Source organism: Nothobranchius furzeri, chromosome 1 (genome assembly GCF_043380555.1).
Source record: "Nothobranchius furzeri strain GRZ-AD chromosome 1, NfurGRZ-RIMD1, whole genome shotgun sequence".
Lineage (NCBI taxonomy): Eukaryota > Metazoa > Chordata > Actinopteri > Cyprinodontiformes > Nothobranchiidae > Nothobranchius > Nothobranchius furzeri.
The window spans coordinates 74,793,324-74,815,130 of NC_091741.1; the positions used below are offsets into that span (position 1 = coordinate 74,793,324).

General features: G+C 43.6%; 1 protein-coding gene across 2 annotated transcripts in view; it reads left to right on the plus strand.

The window, feature by feature from the left end:
- The first annotated feature begins 4,004 nt into the window (after nt 1-4,004).
- The window catches only part of fstl5 (follistatin-like 5), a 279,655-nt gene continuing 261,852 nt past the window's right edge, over nt 4,005-21,807 (plus strand). Inside the window, exon 1 of one of the 2 annotated variants that reach the window (XM_015951097.3) lies at nt 4,005-4,445. In XM_015951097.3, the coding sequence (XP_015806583.1) occupies nt 4,423-4,445 (23 nt within the window). In that variant the 5' untranslated portion in view covers nt 4,005-4,422. The remainder of the gene's footprint in view (nt 4,446-21,807) is intronic. The other variant, XM_015951089.3, reaches the window with a different exon arrangement.

The following is a 21,807-nucleotide window of genomic DNA, read 5'->3' on the forward strand; positions in this document are numbered from 1 at the left end:
TCTTTCAGCATCTCCTGTGTTCTCTCTGATTTTAGAAGCTGGATTAGTCTTCTACAGTTGCATGCCTTATAAAATGCTGTGTTTCTTACTGGTCAGGATTAGGACCCACACCCATGTCAGGTACTGAATTTATAGAAGTTTTTTTTATTTTTCCAGGCTGACCAGTTGCCAGTGTGGCTGAATCTACATTTACGTGTGTTCTAAGTTGCTTTAATCTTGTTGCTACATTTGTTGTGTCACTCCGGTTACCCCTGAGACCGAAACAATGCCAGGTTACGATAAACAAAGCTGCCATCTTTTACGTATTCTGCTCACTTGAATACTTTCAGTGCCACCAAGATTCATGTCAGAATAATTTAGTTCTATTTGTGTGTACAACAGGAGCTTTTCAGACTCAGGGTGAAACACATCCTCACAGGAATAGGCAGCAACATGATACCCAGGATTTGGAGGAAGGACACATCATTAGTTTTTTTTTGTTTCTCTTTTTTTTTTTTAGCAGAACTGAACTTTTGTGGCACTAGGAAAATAAAATGTTTCTCTGGGCAGCCTAGAGAAAACCCTATTCCCATGGGCAGAGTGTTATGTGCTGAACTAGAGGCTGGTTTGTGACAACCAGGGTTTCTTTCTTTCCTTGTTCAGTCATGTTGACTAATGACAAGACGTTGCAGTTACCCAACTGCTCTGTCCTCCCCTGCTGTAGGAAGAATGCATATGGTGTGAGTGTGTGTGTGTTTATGTGTGTGTGTGTGTGTGTGTGTGTGCGCGCGCGCACGCGTGTGTGTGTGTGTGTGTGTGTGCGCGCGCGCGCACGTGTGTGTGTGTGTGTGTGTGTGTGTGTGTGTGTGTGTGCGTGTGTTTTGTAGATTGAGCCATACTTTGGAAAGTGAGAACAGTACTTGTCAATGAGCAAAAAGCAGCTGTTTAAACGTAAACAGCACTCTGGCATGACTGAATTATTATAAACGAAAAGCAAGTGCAAACTGATGCGTCAGAATGTGATGTTCTGAAGTGTAAATGAAAAATCAAAAAGAGAAATATGGAAAAAATAGAGAGCATGGAATAAAGAGACCAAACAGGAATACATTCATGAATAAGTAATGATAAAATATTTGAATAAATATATTTGTAAGTGTACCGTTTGATGATGTGTAAATTTGGTAAACTTTTTTGTTTCAAAGGCAGTATAATCCATATTGTTTTAGGGTTATTTCAGGTTAGGCATGTCATATTTTAAGATATTGTTATTGTTTTTGTGGTTATGAGCTGACAGCAATATAGGCACGTAGAAACATAGACTTGGCTGAAGGCGAGTCTCTTATGACAACTGAGTTTCAATCATAGGAGGTTGGAGAAAGTCTGACCATAACAGTTGGCACAATTTTATTATAAATAAAAAAAATTTATGAAAAAAAAAGCGGAGAAGTTTAAGCTTCTCTGGGTCTTGTTTACGAGTGAGGGAAAGATGGAGCACGAGATCGATAGGCGGATTGTTGCGGCGTCTGCAGCGATGTGGGTGTTGCACCAAACTGTCGACGTGAAGAGAGAGCTGAGCTGGAAGGTTTTCTGGGCACGTCCAACCGGGAGGAGACCTAAAAGAAGACCCAGGACATTCTGGAGGGACTACGTCTCACAGCTGGCCAGGGAACACCTTAGGATCTCCCTGGAGGAGCTGGCCCAAGTAGCTGGAGAGAGGGAAGTTTGGGCCGCCCTGCTTAGGCTGCTGCCCTCCGTGACCCGACCCCAGATAGGCTCTCGAGGGACGTGGTCAAACGGCTTCTCTAAATCCACAAAACTCATGTAGGTTGGTTGGACGAACTCCCACGCACCCTCCCCCTAAGAGTATACAGCTGGTCCAGTGTTCCACGACTAGGACAAAAACCACATTGCTCCTCCTGAATCTGAGGTTCAACAATCCCACTGACCCTCCTCTCCAGGACCCCAGAATAGACCTTACCAGGAAGGCTCAGGAGTGTGATCTCCCTGTAGTTGGAACACACTCTGTGGTCCCCTAGAGGAACCACCACCCCAGTCTGCCAATCAAGTGGAACTGTTCCCGATGTCTAGGCAATACTGCAGTGCTGTGTCAACTAACACAACCCTACACGATCCAGTACCTTAAGGAACTCCGGAATGGATCTCATCCACCCCTGGGGCCTTGCCACCGGGGAGCTTTTTGACCACCTCACAGTGACCTCAGGCCCAGAGGTAGGAGAGGACTTTCAGAGAGATTTGACTTGCCAACTTGATAAGTAACACTTTGTTGGGTGTTTCGTGAACTTTTTGTTATGAATATGCATCAGTAAATAACCAGACTGCAGGTCAATACCAATGAACCCTGCCTACATACTGCTACTATAAGAAAAACGTTTCTGCAGCTGTCACAGTGAAGTTTATTTCTTATCTTATTGTAATTTAATTCTTATTAATTTGAGGGTATTGTGTATGTTAATTTAAACACTGACAAATATGTATGTATCTGTTCACTGAGCTCCATTGGCATCTTCTTGCTGCAAATATAAAATTCAAATCGCTAACACTACTAGAACAATGGTGTCCTTGTTGAATTTCAAGAAACTCCTGAAGACCCAGCTCTTCAGAGAGCATCTTCTAAACTAGGACCTTCCCTGCACCCGTCCCCCACACTACTGTCCACTCCTTGTTCACTTCTCTCTAGTACTCATTATGCTGCCTCACTGCTAGGCTGATTAGTGTTTGTTGTTGTGCCTCAAGGGCAACCTGCTGGCTTCATTATCACTTGTAAGTCACTTTGGACAAAAGCGTCTGCTGAATACATAAACATGAATCAAATCCAAATGTATTTGGAAAGAACATTTAAAGGCACAGTAAATAAAGTGTTGTTCAGTATATGAGAAAATAAAATGGAATGAGACTCAAATATTATTATGGATGCAATGATAAAACAAATTAAATATCAAAACATCAAAAGAAACACATCGATCACTGCACCATGAGGCCACTGAGAAAAGGGGAGATTTAAGAGGTCTTTCACTCATGTTTCGAATATATTTGCAGTGGTCTGTAGTGGGAATCAATGCCTTGTAAGTTGTACTCTGGGTACAAAAAGCCGTCATGCACCTGTTTCAGGATGGAAAATTCAGCCAGAAGGGAAAGTAGCTTCAGATGACATGTTTGGATTCTTATTTCCTGATATTTGGACATCTCATCTCTGACTGGCTAACAACAATGCGACTCTACCACTCACTCCGTTTGCTCTACAACGTTCATGTTTTAACTCCACAAATAACACAAGCCTGGATGTGTTCTGCTGTGTGGTGGAGTTGCTAATGCAACAATTAGCTTCTACTAGTCAAGATGTTCTCTGCTGTTTCCTGGACACTAAACTAACAACAACCCCCCCCGTCGTGAGTCAAGATGGGTGAGTCCATGAATGCTAGATGACAGTGTGACGTAGATCTGTCAGGCTTTTCAAATCCTAGATTTTCATTGTCTATTTTACATCACAAGTTAATGGGAGATAAATGTAGTTAAAATTTTCATGTTCAGCCTGCATGAAAAACTTAGATTGGCCATTTTTTTCAAAAGATTTAAGTAAAAATGGTTTCTCATTGATGGACCACTCTAAAAAGCAGGAAGAAAAGTTGCCTGTTTGATTTATAATGGTGACTAATTCCTGAGACTGGGTACCATTAAGAAAACTGTTACCTAGGGCTTCAGCTGCAAATTATAGTTGTAAAGTTGCTGTATAGTCATTATTTTGTCACTTGGAGGTTGAAAGCAGGCTGGCTTGATCTGAATATATGAGGAGTAGAGCTCCTTTCTGTTCACTGATGCGCGTGTGTGTGTGTGTGTGTGTGTGTGTGTGTGTGTGTGTGTGTGTGTGTGTGTGTGTGTGTGTGTGTGTGTGTGTGTGTGTGTGTGTGTGTGTGTGTGTGTGTGTCTCAGTGGGTGAGACAGAAGCCCTGCCTCACTCCGACGCTTCTGTTTCTCTCCGGTTTGTTTCGGCACGGTGGGACCGAACCGCTCCGCATTCCGCCTGTCAGCCCGTCCTCGCTTTGCTGACTCCACTGCCTACTACAGGAGTGTCTGTGATTGGCCCGTGCCTCGCTCCCTTCCCTCCCCTCCCGTGGTTGTATGTAAATCCGGCCGGGACCAGAGCAGCGGGTGAGGTTGGGGCTGGTGGCTCCTACCTCGGTGGCGCATTTGGAGCTGTCCCTTCCATCGTGGTGCTGAACTCTACAACCTCCTCCTGCCTCCCGTTTCCTCTCCGCCCACTGAACGGATTTACAACCTCGTCATCGGTCCAAACTTCCCTCTGTCCGCGCAGGGATTTTTCACCACACCACGCGTGGATTTGAGCCGAATACCATCCATCACACTTTGTTGAGAAGTGCTGCTTTAATCCACTCACTTCTAGACCTGTTTGGATTACCCTCCTGGATGTTTAACGTCTGTACACACAGGTAAGAACCGCTCGGTCCGGTTTGGTACTGTTCTGTTTGCTGTTGTGCACTAATTGTCCGAGCAGAACACCCTCCGTGAGAAGTCTCCCTCCCTGGCTGACTCGCTATCAGCAGCTTAACCCTCATCATCTGCGAGGCGCTGAGACTCTTTTCCAATAATCCAGCAGGTCACTCGCCGCTCCGCAGAAATATTGAATCTGCCGAGCTGCCGCCTGAAGCTTTTACCATTTCAATTTACCCGGCGCCAAGTCCGGGAGGCTCGAATCAGCTGATATGAGGGGATCTGAAGTTGAGATCAGAGTTGCTTTTATCCTGTCAGGGGATCAAAATTCAAGCACAACCCCTGTTGATGGAATGATTGGAGACACGCCACCTTGCCTACAGATTTTTATTCATCCGCTTTGTACTTGGTATGTTTTTTTCCCCTCCCTTTGGCACTCTAATCCTTTAGTGACACCGTTAGCGGCGGAGGGATTATACTTTTGTTTTTATCCTCAGCTTTGCGCCCGACTCATTTGGCTTTTGTATCACAAGCCCTTGCGCGGAAGACGCTCGTTAGTCATGATGTCTGGTAGTTTGCGAAATAAATTTCGGGTCATTTTTCTATGTCTCTCCGCAATGGCGCAGCAGATGGAGTTAAAGCCACCATAAACCAGATTAAATCCCGCTATTGATAGGAATTAAAGTTACTACGGGTCCCTATTGTATCCCTGTTGTTGTTGCTGGAAAAAAAACGACACAAGTTTAAGAAAAACAACAACATTAGAAATTGTACAGTTATTTTTGTCACAAAATACCAAAAGAAAGAAAGAAAATAACTCTAAAAGTTATTTCTCTCATTGTATTTCTATTTGTGACAATAAGAAGTAATAACGGATCATGATAAAGTAAAATTATCAGAGCAGCAGTGTCCCAGCCAAGCTAAGGATGAAATAAATTAGAATTTTACTTTTTATTCTCTCTCACATAATATCATAGCTTCCATCTTCTCTCTAAAAAAAACAAGTTATGTCAACTACTTCCACTAGTTGCCTAAATGTAAAAAGTAATACACATTTAACATAACAACATATAACAATGTATACTCACTACATTAAAGCATCCAGGTTCAGTGGAACCAATCAACATGGATCAGAACATTTCCTTTCTTACGGTTTATATTTAGCTCACAACGCTTTATTTAATGTAATTAATTTAGCTTATTTTCTGTTTAGAGGGCTGTAAATTTGTTTTTATTTTTATGGAAATACTCTGAATATCTCATCTTCTAGCGCGTGTCCACATTGTAACCTTTTAACTCCTTTTGAAATCATTGCATAAAGTGCGTTTCTATTCAGCAACCCTGAATCCGGTTTGCCTGGGGAATTTAGTCAAGAGCAAACCCTCGAAACAGATAAAAGAAATAATGTGGAGCAATGTTTGTCCTGATAGATAGTGCATATATGTGCACAGTCTGCTTTGTGTGCAGTTTTTTTGATTCTCAGGATTTTTCTCCCCTGTAAACAGACACAACAGTTTCCTTGAGTAAATTAAACAATAATTAGAATTCTTGTAGAGAATATGCGAAGGCTTCATAAATGATGCAATTTGAATATTCAGCCATCTGCAGGCCTCTACAATCCAACTCACATCCCTTTATCCAAGGAATATATTTACTTTATCTGTCAAAGCTCTTTGAAACCAGCAGATAGAATCTGTTTCCTTGGTGCATTAGATGCAGATTTAGTTTTTCAGCTCTGTTCTTATTAACTGATTCTCTACTTGAAGGGGATAAGTAATGCGTCATTTAAATGGCTTATACACAAAGTTTGGTAAGAACACTAAATAACATGCACATGATTTGCTTTGTGGAAATGTTGAAATGGAGCAAATATAATTTATTTACTGTAAATCTCTGATTTTCTTAGACGTTGCTGAATAATAGTGTTCAGAAACCACAGTGACTAAGCTAAACAGCAGCTCTCGGAATATTCCTACCAGGAAAAACACTTCTCCCGAATGTACAAAGACCAGAACAAAAAAGTCTTCTCACTCCGTCTTTTTTATCCAATAAAGCCATTTAATAACAGGTGGGGAATAGGTGCTGCCTGCCGAGCAGGTATAGAGTTAATGGAGTTGCTCTGCTTTTCATTACAATGACTTCCATTCGATCACCACGGGGGAAGCAAAGATTTCTGAGTCAATAAGTCTTTTTTTTCACCAAGCGAAAGGAAGAAAAGCTGGGGAACTGATCAAAGCATTTCAAAGATTTGAGTGGAAAATTGCTCTATATGTGAGGGTGTGGGCGCCCCGTGCTGGTAGTTGGTAATGGGAGGGGTAGGGCAGATTTCAATGATATGAAAGCAAAGCTGTGTGTTTGGGAGGGTAAACTGCCACCATTTGAAGGTTTCACAGAGATCTCAGGTGTTCTAACATTTCAGCGGGTTGCCCTCTGAGATGTCTTCATAAGTTTTTTTTGAGCGCAAGGTGATTTTAAAAAAAAACATTTTTTGACATTTTTGCAGCTCACGGCCAAATCAGCTCTAAAAAGCAAATCTCTTCCACCTGTGTCCACCCATGACAACTGTGTTGCCTATAGTGTCAGTTGTCTCAGAGTGTGTGGGGATTGAAGCTGTACAGGCTGTCATTTACAGACTAGATGGAGCTGGCCAAAAGCTTCATCCTAACACTGAACTCAATGTGATCAAAGCAGCTACACTGTAAAATCAAGTCTGTTGGAAATAATTGGTTCAAATAACAAAGTTTTTGTTTAACAAACATGTCTAAATTTATCATGATCATTTTGAAACATTATTAATTCCAAGTGTGGTTTCATTGGTGTGATGCAGGTAAGTGGAACGTTGGAGAAGGTCTTTTAAAGTTTTGTCAAATGTCTCGTTTGCATTTACTGTTCACAGAAGCTGTTTAATAATTATGGTTTAAAAGAGTTAACAAAGCCTGTGAGGAATCTAAATTTCAAACATTTTCTGTTTAAATTTTGATATTCCTCTTGTTTGTTTTTTTGTTTCATCACTCTCTCCTCCCCACTTCAGCGCTGACACTTGTAACATCTCTTTCTCTCTGTTTCATCTCCCACTTCTCTCTCTTAGCCGAGCTTTAACTGCTGCCATCTCCCATCTGTGTCTCCGTGTCTGTCTTTGTTGTTACTTTCTTCAGTACGAGGAATCTTTATTGTGCAGTAGACCCACAAACTTTGAGGTGTGTTATTCTGCTGCCACGTTTTAGAGACACTGACATTCCTCTCTCCTGGCACGCTGTGGTTCGTTTGATGATGTGAAAAAAACAACTTTTTTTTTCTCCTTTGCGGTGCACAAAGCATTTCTCTTTCATAGGACCTCAATGTTGCTTTAAAGATGCAAGTAGAAACACAAAACTAAACAAAACAAAACTCTTCTCATCACCTTTTACTGTAGCAACTTTCTGTGATGATCTGGGACAACATCAACTCTGTCAGAATCAAACCAGCAACATATCCACAGATTCACACTTATTTTCTTTGCTTTTAGAACCAATGTGAAGTTTGCAGAAGGACACTCAGTCTTCTGACTGTTCCACCTGCTCCAGATTAGGGAATCATGACCTTTTCCTTTTCACGTCTTGACAGAACACCAAGTGTAATGTTAAGGTGTGATTCTTTCATACAGAGCTGCAGAAAAAGGGCTTTGTGAATTACTGAATGAAGGCAGCTCCTTGGCAGATGGTCAGAGCGTAATGGAAGTAGCAGAGCCCTTAAGGGTGAGAGCTACTAGGCCTGAGGTCTCTGTTTAAATCCTGTGGAGGATGCTGATGGCATATAAGGTCTGAATCACTGTGAAATATTTGAACTGTTAAAGGATGATGTAATCAACTTTAAAAAGAGACATGAACCAGGATTGCAAAAACTTCATACCATCATTGTTTACTATAAGTATACTGCATTTTATTGGCCAAAAGAAGAGAAAATAATAAAACAGAATAAATAATGCTGTTGCAAGATCGGTAAAACAACTTGAAAACATTTGTCTACAATTTTCCCAATTTATTCCAACCAATACAGCCAAGCTCCCAGTAGACCGCATGGGTCATTCATAACTGCCAAAGTATATAGTTTCGATCCAGGGCTTGTTGTCGTGATTTAACTTTTACGGCATAATCACTTTGAGAAAAACCTTGTTCTCGATTTCTTTGGGAAAGTCTAATCATCCAATCCACCATGCCACTCATCATGAATGAATACCAGCAGGAGGACACTGAATGGGGACTTGGCACCATCCTTCTGCTCCAATGTGTAACTGTTTTCTTACACAGACCTTGTAAGTTTTACCTCAGAGAAAAGATAACTACTCAGACTTTCCAAGTCCAGCAAAAGCACTTTAACAGCAGAGAAATAAGGGACCCAACACAGAAGTCCTTGCTTTTTGTGTTATGTTCAGTAAGAGGCCTTAACCCTGGGAGTGATTTGGACATCCGAATTTTGACCATTTTTCTAATATATATTTCTAAATTCACATACGACTTATGGAAGCAGATTTCAATTTACATTGTGTATTTTCCCTGGCGATGGGGGGCAGTACATAGCTAAATCATTGCAAACAAGCAGCATTTTTAAGGTACGGCCTTAAAAAGGGCCAAAAGGGTCAAAAATCCCTGGGAGCACAACTTCCAGCAAAATAACAAGCACATCAGACTCCCTTTCATCACTGACAACGAGTGAAGAGGTAAATGCTTAAAACAACAATATTTATGAATGGCTAAAGTTTTGTAACTCTTTTTTACAAACCAGTAAATGCATTTTGTCCTCATGGGCTCCTGTAAAAGGAAACATGACGTCTAAAATGTTGTCACCCTAAGACTTAGGCCCGCTTCCATGTATTTTAGACCTGCTTTTATGGTTATATGTTACAAAGCTGCCAACATTTAAAAAAACTGGGCATTGTTTAATTCATTTTCAACAACATTGATGAATATTTCTAGAGATTAACTGTAAAAAACTACACGTCTCATGAAAGAGCAAGTTCACAAAGAAACTGTTTTTTTACTTAATAATAAAAACAAAATCAGTCACTGTGAGTTTTACATGCAAAAAGTATTCTACCCCTATTTCCTGCAGTCATGAAAAAACAGTTACTGTCATTTTCAGATTTTAGGTTTTTAATTTGGCCAAGGGATTCGTTCAGTAAGGTCTTGAGTACATTCATACCAAACTGGATGCATGTGTAACGTTTTGTACAATTCTGGTGACATCCAATGCCATAGGCATTTTTTCATTTTTGACAGGTAAAAAATGTGAAGCAGAAACTTGTGAGATGTAGAACAGTTCTACTAAACCTGTCAAACATTACTGGAGCACACTGATAAGCTTTACATCAGGACATTCCCCACCTGTAGAAAACCTTCAACTGTGGTAAAATCACAGAGTCGCTGACTCTACAGACTACGTTAACAACTACGTGAAATAAATTAATCAAAGCTGCCAGAAAACTTGCCAAAAACATAATGATGATTTTGCTTTTGTGTTGTGGCATCCTATCCTGATTTATTGAATCAAGGCAGAACTCATCCAGTGTGACGCATCGTGGCTCAGCTGATCTCCAAACCCACCTCGTCTTTCTGTCTAATAAAAAATTACAATCAGGCTTCATGATTTAAGCTGTTTTAGCCCTCAGTCTTTGCTGCAGCTTTTGTTCTTCTGCTTTCTACTCAGCTCCTCCTATTCAGCGCATATGTAACTAAATCAATGACAAGCTTGTGATTGACACCTGGTCTGATTTGTTCATTGGGATCTTCGCTGCAGCTTTCTCTGCCTTGGGCTTTTCAATTTTGCACAGAGGCAAATAGATTAAGAATCTCTCCAACTATCATCCATATAATGGAAAAAAATCTCATTTTTAACTTACTGAAATAGTTTAGATTCATAATCTAAATGTTTCAATATTTGTAGACTGTATTTGTTTTTATTTATTTTTGCTTGTACAGTTTGCTGCAAAAGGTGAACACTAGAAAGTTTTATTACTTACGTACAATACACAAATATCTTGGCTAAGTTCAGGCCCAGCCAGTCACAGCGCTCTGTGGAGACGCTGGGCGGGCATGGCACCACTAGTTTTCAGCCAAACCAAAACCAGTTTTACTGTGAAACTGTTCACCAGATTTTTAAGACATGACAAAACAGGCATGAAAAACGAAGTCCACATTATTTTCTCAAATCACTCTCACACTTTTACTCACACTGTTTTTTTTTAACCCAGCAACACACCATAGTTTTCATTTCCAGCAAAAGGACAAAAACAAACATGTTTAGGTTCCTTGTGAAGCACGCTAAACAAAACAAACAGTAAGACCCTGCACCCCCCCCCCCCCCCCCTCTCTTCAGTAGGTCAAGAGTTCCTCCTGTAGAAAGGAATGAAATCCCCATGATTATGTTATTTCTCCTACTGAATGTCGGCTGTGTCCTGATTCTCTGTTGCAACTGTGCTAGAGGATAAGCTCAGGTGAAAATAACTACCTGATATGAAATGATCATTATTTGCAAAGTTTGGTTCACACCTGCAGGTTTCAGCTTACTGGGATGTTGCTGCAATTGGACTGGTCATACCGACAGTTTACATCTATTGTTAGTTTAAGGTTGATAGGCAGGTCTTAAGGTGGTCCCGCTCTGCTTTGAATTTTAATACCATCACAGTCTGCGATTCATTACTCACCACTGCTGTGGCCAAGTGGACACAGTTCAGTCGTTCACCTCACGGTAATTATGCAATGATTGTTAACAACGTGAAAGCACGTGCCTCTGCCAGGATTCTTTCTGCAGCGACATTCTACTTCCTGACATTTTAAATGGTCCATAAATTAAATTCCTACATAAGAAAAGTCAAGGTCTGAGCTGCCTCTGCACCGTACAGATAAACGTCTGTGATCATAAATGGCTGTAATGTGGCCCGTATAATGTCCCAGTCCTTGTGAAACCTTTATCCCGCAGAACGTATGCTGTCTGCATAAAGATCACACAAGAAAGCATTTCCAGTCCTCCTTTAAGTTGCTGATAATTGTAGTTTTTGGATGAATTTGAAGGTACAGCTGGAGCTGATGTTACACAAGCTGTTTCTGTGTCTCAGATGTTGTGCCAAACTAGACTGAAATCCTGCCCACAACAAAAGATATATTAGAATCACTTCATTTTCTCACTGGGTGGTTTTTCAGAGCTGCGATGAATAATTCACACACACTCTGAGGATGAATTAGTTCAAATTTCCATGCTGCATAAACCAGCAGCTAGGGACTGGTCACATGCAGCGTGCTATCTGGCATTTGTAAGAGTGCTGCCTGGATGGATCAAATATCTTGCGCAGCTATACGAGTCCCAATAGTCGAGACAATTCTCCTGCAAAAGTCAGAAAGCATTACTTTTATGCATTTCTTGTCAAGCTGGTGGAATCTGTTAATGCGTTCATCTTTTTCATTGTGAATTAAAAAGTTATGAAAAGTTCCATCCATCCATCCATTTTCATCCGCTCATCCGGAGTCGGGTCGCGGGGGCAGTAGCCTAAGGTGAGAGGCCCAGACTTCCCTCTCCCCAGCTACTTGGCTCTTCCGGGGGAATCCCAAGGTGTTCCCTGGCCAGGTGAGAGACACAGTCCCTCCACTGTCTCCTGGGTCTACCTTTAGGCCTCCTCCTGGTTGGACGTGGCCAGAAAACCTCACCAGGGAGGTGTCCAGGAGGCATCCTGACCAGATGCCCGAGCCACCTCAACTGGCTCCTCTCGATGTGGAGGAGCAGTGGGTCTACTCCGAGCCCCTCCCGAATGACCGAGCTTCTCACCCTATCGCTAAGGGAGAGCCCAGCCACTCTTCGGAGAAAACTCATTTCGGCCGCTTGTATCCGCGATCTCATTCTTTCGGTCACTACCCAAAGCTCGTGACCATAGGTGAGGGTAGGAACGTAGATCGACCGGTAAATCGAGAGCTTCCCCTTCTGACTCATCTCTCTCTTCACCACGACAGACCGGTACAACGCCCGCATCACTGCAGATGCAGCACCAATCCGCCTATCGATCTCACGCTCCAGTTTGCCCTCACTTGTGAACAAGACCCTGAGATACTTAAACTCCTCCACTTGGGACAGAACCTCATCCCTGACCCAGAGAAGGCATTCTACCCTTTTCCAAAATCAAGACCATGGTCTCAGATTTAGAGGAGCTGATTCTCATCCCAGCTGCTTCACACTTGGCTGCGAACCGCTCCAGCGAAAGCTGAAGATCACGTTCTGATGAAGCCAACAGGACCACATCATCTGTAAAAAGCAGAGACCTGCTCCTCAGGCCACCAAAATGGATGCCCTTATGAAAAGTTACTAATCACAAGCTCACAACAGTGTATTATTTTACCTGAAGGATGACAAATGTGGTTTCTCTGCAATTACCAGGTAAAACTGATGCTTTCTGGCTCATTTGGAACTGACTGAACGGAGGCTTGTAACCTTTTATAATCACCTTTTCTTTGCCTAGGGCTGTGAAACATACCTGAAGGAAAAATAAATCAGTAAAACCAAATTTATTTACGCATGTAAATACTATACTTACTTACTATGTAAATGATAGTAAGATGAAGTTTGTTGGAAATTTCACAGCAAGAAGGTCGCAGATCCCGTCTGTTCAGCCTTCTGCCTGGAGTCAAACCTAGTTTATACTGCTCCATCTGCGGAGGTGCAGAGGTTATCTGTAGTCTCAAGGGCGCTCCAACAGGCTCGCAGGGATGGACGGAGTAGAGCCCAAGATTCTAAATATCCATCAAAAGCGACGGAGACCACAGGTCTGTTATTGGTCAAGGTGCAGCTTTCTTTAACTTAAACAAGAGCCGAATCTGTCGTTTGTGTGGTGGATTTCAGAAAAAAATCCCACAACAAAGATAAAGAAATTATTAGACATTTAAAACAATTGTTTGCATAAAATTGTACAATAAAACAGCTACAGTGCATGTTTATCAAGAACTTCCAAGTTTTGTTCAAAGCTGTAAAGAACCACTGTAGAGGAACCAAAGAGCTGCATGTGGCCCTAGAACTGCAGGTTTTTACATCCTTCACTTACACTTTTCTTTTAAAAGCAGCTGAAAACTCACCTGTTCAAGCTGGCTTTTGTATTCTGCTCTTTCTACTGAAAATTTTTAATAGTTTTTCTAAATTCCTTTTTATATTTTAAACTTTTTGTTTTTGTGAAGCGCCTCGTGATTTTTATCTTTAGAGGCGCTATAGAAAGATCTTTTCTTCCTCTTCTTCTTCTAAACAAAGGTTAATCATCTCTAACAATCTATTAACATTTGTAAAGCATCTGAATAATCAGAGCAGACTCACAGGGGGAGTTGTATTACAGCTTAAAGTATTTTTAACAAGAACTGCTGCAAAGCTTGAGAACAAAACTAATTAAAGCATGTAAATTTGTTTTGATAGAACCGATCAAATACATTTCTGAACCTTTAAATGGGTACAATGTTGAATCTAACATCTTCCTGAGCAAATAAAGGCAGATCACTTGTTCTAAAGCCACAACTTTTTAATTATTCGTTTTATAAGCACATAAAAGGAATAGTTTGACATTTAAATACTGTTTTTTTCTTTTCCAAGTTGAGAAGATCAGAACCACTCTGATGTCTGAATCCCAAATATGTAGCGATGAGAGGGGCATAAGCTGTTTACATAAAGAGCCAGGCAGCCAGGAGTTGAATGCAACGCCTGCCAGTGAGCGAGTGAATGAGCGAATGAGATGGGTGGTGTGTATGGGGATGTTTTCTGTCTGATGGATGCATATAGTCTGGAGACCGCTTCATTCCCCATGGTGGTCACTTTTGACTAGGAACACCACAGGTGCAACAAGGTTGACTCAAAAATCAATGAAAAAGGTGATCATCACGTTTATGTGTTTAAGTGCGTATTGTGAAGGATATCATAAGGCCTTGAGGCAATCAGATGTAACACACAATATTTAACAGTGTTTTGGGTTGTAAATCAGTCAGATTTGACCCAAACACGACAGGAATGTCTGCAGGGATGGATAAGATGGCTGCATGGTGGTGCAGTGGTTAGCACTGTTGCCTCGCAGCACGAAAGTTGCAGGATCGAAACTTGGCTGCGGCCTTTCTGCGTGGAGTTGCGTGTTCTTCCCATGCAGCGTGGGTTTCCTCCGAGTACTCCGGTTTCCCCCACAGATCACAACATGCCCTATAGGATTTAAATTGTACGTCGCTTTGGATAAAAGTGTCTGCTAAATAAATAAACATAAACAAATAACGACTAAAGACATATTTACTTGTGACTGATGCAAAGCAAAAACAAAAAATTGTCGTCGTCATCTTCCTCCGCTTATCCAGGTCCGGGTCACGGGGGCAGCATCCCAACTAGGGAGCTCCAGACCGTCCTCTCCCCAGCCACCTCCACCAGCTCCTCCAGCAGGACACCAAGGCGTTCCCGGACCAGATTAGAGATTAAACCTCTCCAACGTGTCCTGGGTCAACCCGGGGGCCTTCTGCCAGCAGGACATGCCCGAAACAACTCCCCAGGGAGGCGTCCAGGAGGCAACCACGTCAACTGACTCCTTTCAGTCTGGAGGAGTGGCGGTTCTACTCCGAGTCCCTCCCGAATGTCTGAGCTCCTCATCATATCTCTAAGGCTGAGCCCAGCCACCCTACGTAGGAAACTCATTTCGGCTGCTTGTATTCGCGATCTTGTTCTTTCGGTCATCTTCCTCCGCTTATCCAGGTCCGGGTCACGGGGGCAGCATCCCAACTAGGGAGCTCCAGACCATCCTCTCCCCAGCCACCTCCACCAGCTCCTCCAGCAGGACACCAAGGTGTTCCCGGACCAGATTAGAGATGAAACCTCTCCAACGTGTCCTGGGTCAACCCGGGGGCCTTCTTCCAGCAGGACATGCCTGAAACACCTCCCCAGGGAGGCGTCCAGGAGGCAACCACGTCAACTGACTCCTTTCAATCCAGAGGAGTAGCGGTTCTACACCGAGTCCCCCCCGAATGTCTGAGCTCCTCATCCTATCTCTAAGGCTGAGCCCGGCCACCCTACGGAGGAAACTCATTTCAGCCGCTTGTATTCGCGATCTTGTTCTTTCGGTCATTACCCAAAGCTCATGACCATAGGTGAGGATTGGGCCGTAGATCGACTGGTCAATTGAGAGCCTGGCTTTCTGGCTCAGCTCCCTCTTCACCACGACAGATCAGCTCAGCGTCCGCATCACTGCAGACGCCGAACCAATCTGCCTGTCGATCTCCCGATCCCTCCTACCCTCACTCGTGAACAAGACCCCGAGATACTCCACTCCTCCACAGTTGGCAAGCCACCCTTTCCCAGTCGAGAACCATGGTCTCAGATTTGGAGGTGCTGATCCTCATCCCAGCAGCTTCACACTTGGCTGTGAACCTACCCAGCAAGAGCTGAAGGTCAGAGCTGGATGAAGCTAGGAGGACCACATCATCCGCAAAAAGCAGAGACGAGATTCTCCTGCCACAAACTCGACCCACTCCACACCACGGCTTCGCCTAGAAATTCTGTCCATAAAGGTTATGAACAGAACTGGTGACAAAGGGCAGCCCTGGCAGAGTCCAACCCTCTCCGGGAACAGGTCCGACTTACTACCGGCTATGCGGAACAAACTAACGCTCCTCTGGTAAAGGGACTGAATGGCCCTTAACAGAAAGCCACCCACCCCATATTCCTGGAGCATCCCCCACAGGGTGTCCCTGGGGACACAGTCATGAGCCTTCTCCAAATCCACAAAACACATGTGGATTGGTTGGGCAAACTCCCATGCCCCCTCCATCACCCTTGCAAGGGTATAGAGCTGGTCCACAGTTCCAGGGCCAGGAAGAAAACCACATTGCTCCTCCTCAATCTGAGATTAAACTATCGATCGGACTCTCCTCTCCAGTACCTTGGAGTAGACCTTTCCAGGGAGGCTGAGGAGTGTGATCCCCCTATAGTTGGAACACACCCTCAGGTCACCCTTCTTTAAGATGGGGACCACCACCCCGGTCTGCCACTCCACAGGAACTGTCCCCGATGACCACGCAATGTTGCAGAGACATGTCAACCACAACAGTCCTACCACATCCATAGCCTTGAGATACCCAGGACAAATCTCATCCTTCCCCGGGGCTCCGCCGCTGTGTAGTTATTTGACTACCTCAGCAACTTCTGCCCCCGAGATTGGACAGTCCATCCCCAGGTCTCCCGGCTCTGGTTCCTCCTCGGAATGCACGTAGGTGGGATTGAGGAGTTCTTCAAAGTATTCCTTCCACCGTCCGACTATAGCCCCAGTTGACATCAGCAGCACCCCATCCCCACTGTAAACAGTGTGAGCGAGTTGCTGCCTCCCTCTCCTGAGGCACCGAACAGTTTGCCAGAATCTCTTTGGCGCTGATCGATAGTCTTTCTCCATGGCCTCACCAAACTCCTCCCACACCCGAGATTTGCCTCGGCAACTGCCACTGCTGCACCCCACTTGGCTATCCGGTACCTGTCTGCTGCCTCCGGAGACCCACAGACCAGCCACGCCCTGTAGGCCTCCTTCTTCAGCCTGACGGGTACCCGAACCTCTGGTGTCCACCAGCGTGTACGGGGGTTACCACCTTGACTGGCACCGGCCACCTTGCAGCCACAGCTATCAACAGCCATCTCAACAATCACAGAGTGGAACAAGGTCCACTCGGAGTCGATGTCCCCCACTGCTCTTGGGACGTGGTCAAAGCTCTGCCGGAGGTGGGGGTCGAAGACCGTCTTGACAGGTTCTTCTGCCAAGCATTCCCAGCAGACCCTCACTATGTGTTTGGGTCTGCCCGGTCTATCTTCCCCTGCAATCTGATCCAACTCACCACCAGGTGGTGATCAGTTGACAGCTCCGCTCCTCTCTTCACTCGGGTGTCCAAAACATACGGCGCAGGTCAGATGATACAACTACAAAGTCTATCATCGACCCGCGACCTAGGCTGCCCTGGTACCAAGTGTACTGATGGGCATCCTTATGTTCGAACATGGTGTTCGTTATGGCCAAACTGCGGCTTGCACAGAAGTCCAATAACGAAACACCACTCGAGTTCAGATCAGGTGGGCCGTTCCACCCAATCACACCACTCCAGGTTATGCTGTCATTGCCCACGTGAGCATTGAAGTCCTCCAGCAGGACAATGGAGTCCCCTGATGGAGCACTGCCTGGCACTCGTCCCAGGGACTCCAAAAAGGGTGAGTAATCTGAACTGATATTTGGCCCATAAGCACAAACAACAGTCAGGACCCATTCCCCGACCCGAAGGCACAGGGAAGCTACCCTCTCGTCCCCCGGGGTAAACCCCAACACACAGGCAGAGAGTCCTGGGGCTAACAAAAAGCCAACCCCAGCCCTCCGCCTCTCACCCGGAGCAACTCCAGCAAAGTAGAGTGTCCAACCCCTCTCAAGGACTTGGGTTCCAGAGCCAATGCTATGTGTCGAGGTGAGTCCGACTATATCTAGCCGGTACCGCTCAACCTCTGCCACAAGCTCCTGCTCCTTCACCACCAGTGAGGTGATGTTCCACGTCCCAATAACCAGTTTCCTTGTCCACGGATCGGACCGCCAAGGCTCCCACCTCGGTCTGCCACCCGATCCACACTGCACCGGACCCTTCATGTTCCTCCTGCAGGTGGTGGGTCCACAGTTGGATGATCCCATGTATTCGGTTTGGGCCGGGCCCGGCCGGGCCCCATGGGCGAAAGCCCGGCCACCAGGCGCTCACTCACGGGCCCCAACCCCAGGCCTGGCTCCAGGGTGGGATCCCGGTAACCCTCTGGGCCGGGTACTCCGACTCTTTGTTTTTACTTCCATGAAAGGTCTTCTGAACCGTTCTTTGTCTAAAAAAAAATGGTAAAAAAAAAGATAATTAGCTTGTTTCAACAATGTTTCTATCTTCTAACCAGCAACGGTCTGGGTCTCACATCTCCGTAGCATTATTGTTGGTTTAAATCTGAGAAGAAGCATGTTTAAATGGTAAATGGTAAATGGCCTGTATTTGATATAGCGCCTTCTAGAGTCCTGGAACCCCCCAAGGCGCTTTACAACACAATCAGTCATTCACCCATTCACACACACATTCACACACTGGTGAGGATGAGATACAATGTAGCCACAGCTGCCCTGGGGCGCACTGACAGAGGCGAGGCTGCCGAGCACTGGCGCCACCGGTTCCTCCGACCACCACCAGCAGGCAACGTTGGTTAAGTGTCTTGCCCAAGGACACAACGACAGCGACAGACTGAGCGGGGCTCGAACCTGCAACCTTTTGATTGCGGGGCGAGCACTTAACTCCTGTGCCACCGTCGCCCCGTTTAAGACTCATCTACTTTAAAAGTTGAGATGAAAAATAACATAACATCGTAATATTCTGAAAAAAAAACACCCTTTAACAGATAGCTGTTGTTGTCACATTCAATCAGAGCTGAAGGCCACAAGAAAAGAGTTGTTTTCATTCAACATTACTTGTGCAGCAGGGGCTTTTATCCCCAGGGCAGCTGTGGCTACATCGTAGCTTATCAACGTCAGTGTGTGAACGTGTGTGTGAATGGATGAATTATACAATGTAGTGTAAAGCGCTTTAGAGTCCTCTGACTCTGAAAGGCGCTATACAAATGCAGGCTATTTATAATTTATCATATTTTATAAATAAATGAATGATTTAAACAAAAGGTCAATTTGGTGTTATTGTTCTAAACCTGTAACTTTTCTGCCTTTATTCTCTCCTTTGCATGTATGAACGGGGGTTCATGCTGTTAGCTAATACAATAATGTTTGGGTGCTTGTAGCATCCCATAGTCAGTCTCAGGGTCCAAAACACAAAGCATCAACAGTCCTGCTGAGAACAAAGTGGTCTGCTAAGTCAGAAAAACATCCCAGGCTTATTACCACTCAGGTCATTGACCAGCTGAACTCTGGTTACCCTCACGTGTCTCCTCAAGTTTTCACAAGTCTCTGTTTCCAGATGGTTCCGTCTCAAACTTCACATTATTGCTGCTCCATCAGAGATTCTACTGAATCTAATATTGTGTACCTCATGTATATGAATATGATGCTGCTGCTGGCTTGTTTGATGAATTCACTGAATCACCTTCTCTCTGTGTGAGAGTATCATTGAAAATCCGCATTTGGTTTCAGAAGTTCTCTGCCTAGATTTGGACTGCCTGCCTGCCAGGATTTATAGCAGATTAACTTTTGAAAGTGATTTAGCTTTAAGGCTCAGCAGTCACTATAAGAAAAAAAAAAGCTTTTCTCATCCTCTATTTCTGTCCCCTCTGGCTCTCACATTCCCACATTCACAAACTATCTCAAACAATCAACGCGTGATTTGTTCATGTTGCTTTAATTGTGGTGGGTTGATTATATCAAAGTTTAATTATATGAAGAGAAGTCTGAACATAAACAGGCACTTTAAAGGTTTATTTTTATCACATCCATACAACACACTGCTCTGTACCTCTGTTCCTTCATCATAGTGAAACATAACTGCTGCACAAAAGTAAGGATGTAGAAAGACACAAAAGACAGTAGAAAAAAGCTACATAAATGCAAATCAACAAACAGAACTTTAAATTCTGGGTGTAAAAACCTGGCTTTTTAATCTTTCTCTTTCATTTTTATCATCTTTATCTCTGTAATGCTTTAATTTTTACATTTTTTGCATTAATCTTATTGTATATTGTATTGTATGTACATCACTTAGTTTAACTTTCTTATTATGTGTATGTGTTGTATGAATAAATTAGAATTTAGTTTGGATATACTTTGATCATGTGACTCAGTTCCATATGTAGAACTTCTCTTAGGAGACAGTAGATCATGCTGACTAATGAGTTCAGTTTCATAGTAAAAAAAAATACTTTAGGGTGTGGAACAATGAAAACCCATTTTTTAATTAATTGTTCTAATCAGTTAGCCTAGTGAACTAGACCAAATTCTTGCTTTGCAAAGAATGGTCTAGGTATGCTCCATTGGAACCTCAGCAGCTCCTACCAGGACTCTGGCTAGCCAATCACAGCTCTCTAGAGGGGTTTCAAACACATAAAGAGCTGTGATTGGTCCATAATGGTGGGCCAATCATAGTGCTCTATCTGCTTAGTGAACAAATCACAGAGCTTTATCGCTTTGTGGGCCAATCAGGGCACTCTATATGCCTGGTGGGTGGGATGATGCAACAGAGTGAAACAAGAGAATGTCACATTGATTGTCCAGTGGAATGTGGAGATCATTTGAAAGACAACGGTAGAACCCGCCCCACAACCGAGAGCCGTCAATGGAGCATGGCCAGACTAAATAATACATTTAAATTAACATTAACATTTAAATTAAAGCATTACAGAGATAAAGATGATAAAAATGAAAGAGAAAGATTAAAAAGCCAGGTTTTTACACCCAGAATTTAAATAATACATTTATTTAGTCTGGCTTGCCAGGCTACTAATCAGTCACTTTATACTCCTAGTCAGGAGTTTTTCATGATGACAGTCTCCTACACCTATCTCCTGCTTTAGCTACTGATAGAAAATAGACGATGAAACTCTAGGATTTGAAAAGACTGATGGATCTATGTCACACTGTCAACATTCAATTCAGTTTATTTATAAAGCGCCTAATCACGACAAGAGTTTTCTCAAGGCATTTCACACAGTAAACATTACAATACAGTTCAGTTTATTAAGCCATTCAGTAAAAAGTTTCCTATATAAGGAACCCAGCAGGTTGCATCGAGTCATTGACTGGTGTCAATGGCCGTGTTCGAGTTGAGCTGCGCCTCGCCTGGAAAACAGATGAGAGCAGACGGAAGCAGCAGGGGGAGTGGCTGAAAGCCGGCATTAAAGTCGAACAGATTTCCCTACATGTGTAGCTCACGGGTGACGATGGATGAAGATATTTCGTTAGCGTCACACTTGTTTAATTTTCAGTTTTAATTCTGGTGCCTGTTAGCAGCTGAGACACATCCTCACGTGCTTGTGGATATCATATATTGTATATGAAGACATGACTGTAATAATAAGTAAAGGTTATCAGCTGTAGGTTCAGTGTGCTCATAGGAAACATGGCAAAAGAACACAAAACACATTTCTCTTTATGGCCTATATTGTTGTCATCATCAACATAACATGATTTACAGAATACATGTGACCAACTAACATTTCATGTTCTACCACCGGATGTTTGGATCAGAATGTGAACCAATCAGAACTTAGATCAGGTGAGAGCCAGGCATTTCCCGTCATCCCCTAGGTTTTGCAGCCAGTGGAGAGCAACTGCAGTGCCTTGCTCCAAAATCTGCGTCCGCCTTGATTTAACGAGGTTATCATTGCCTACGTATGCATGACGTCAGA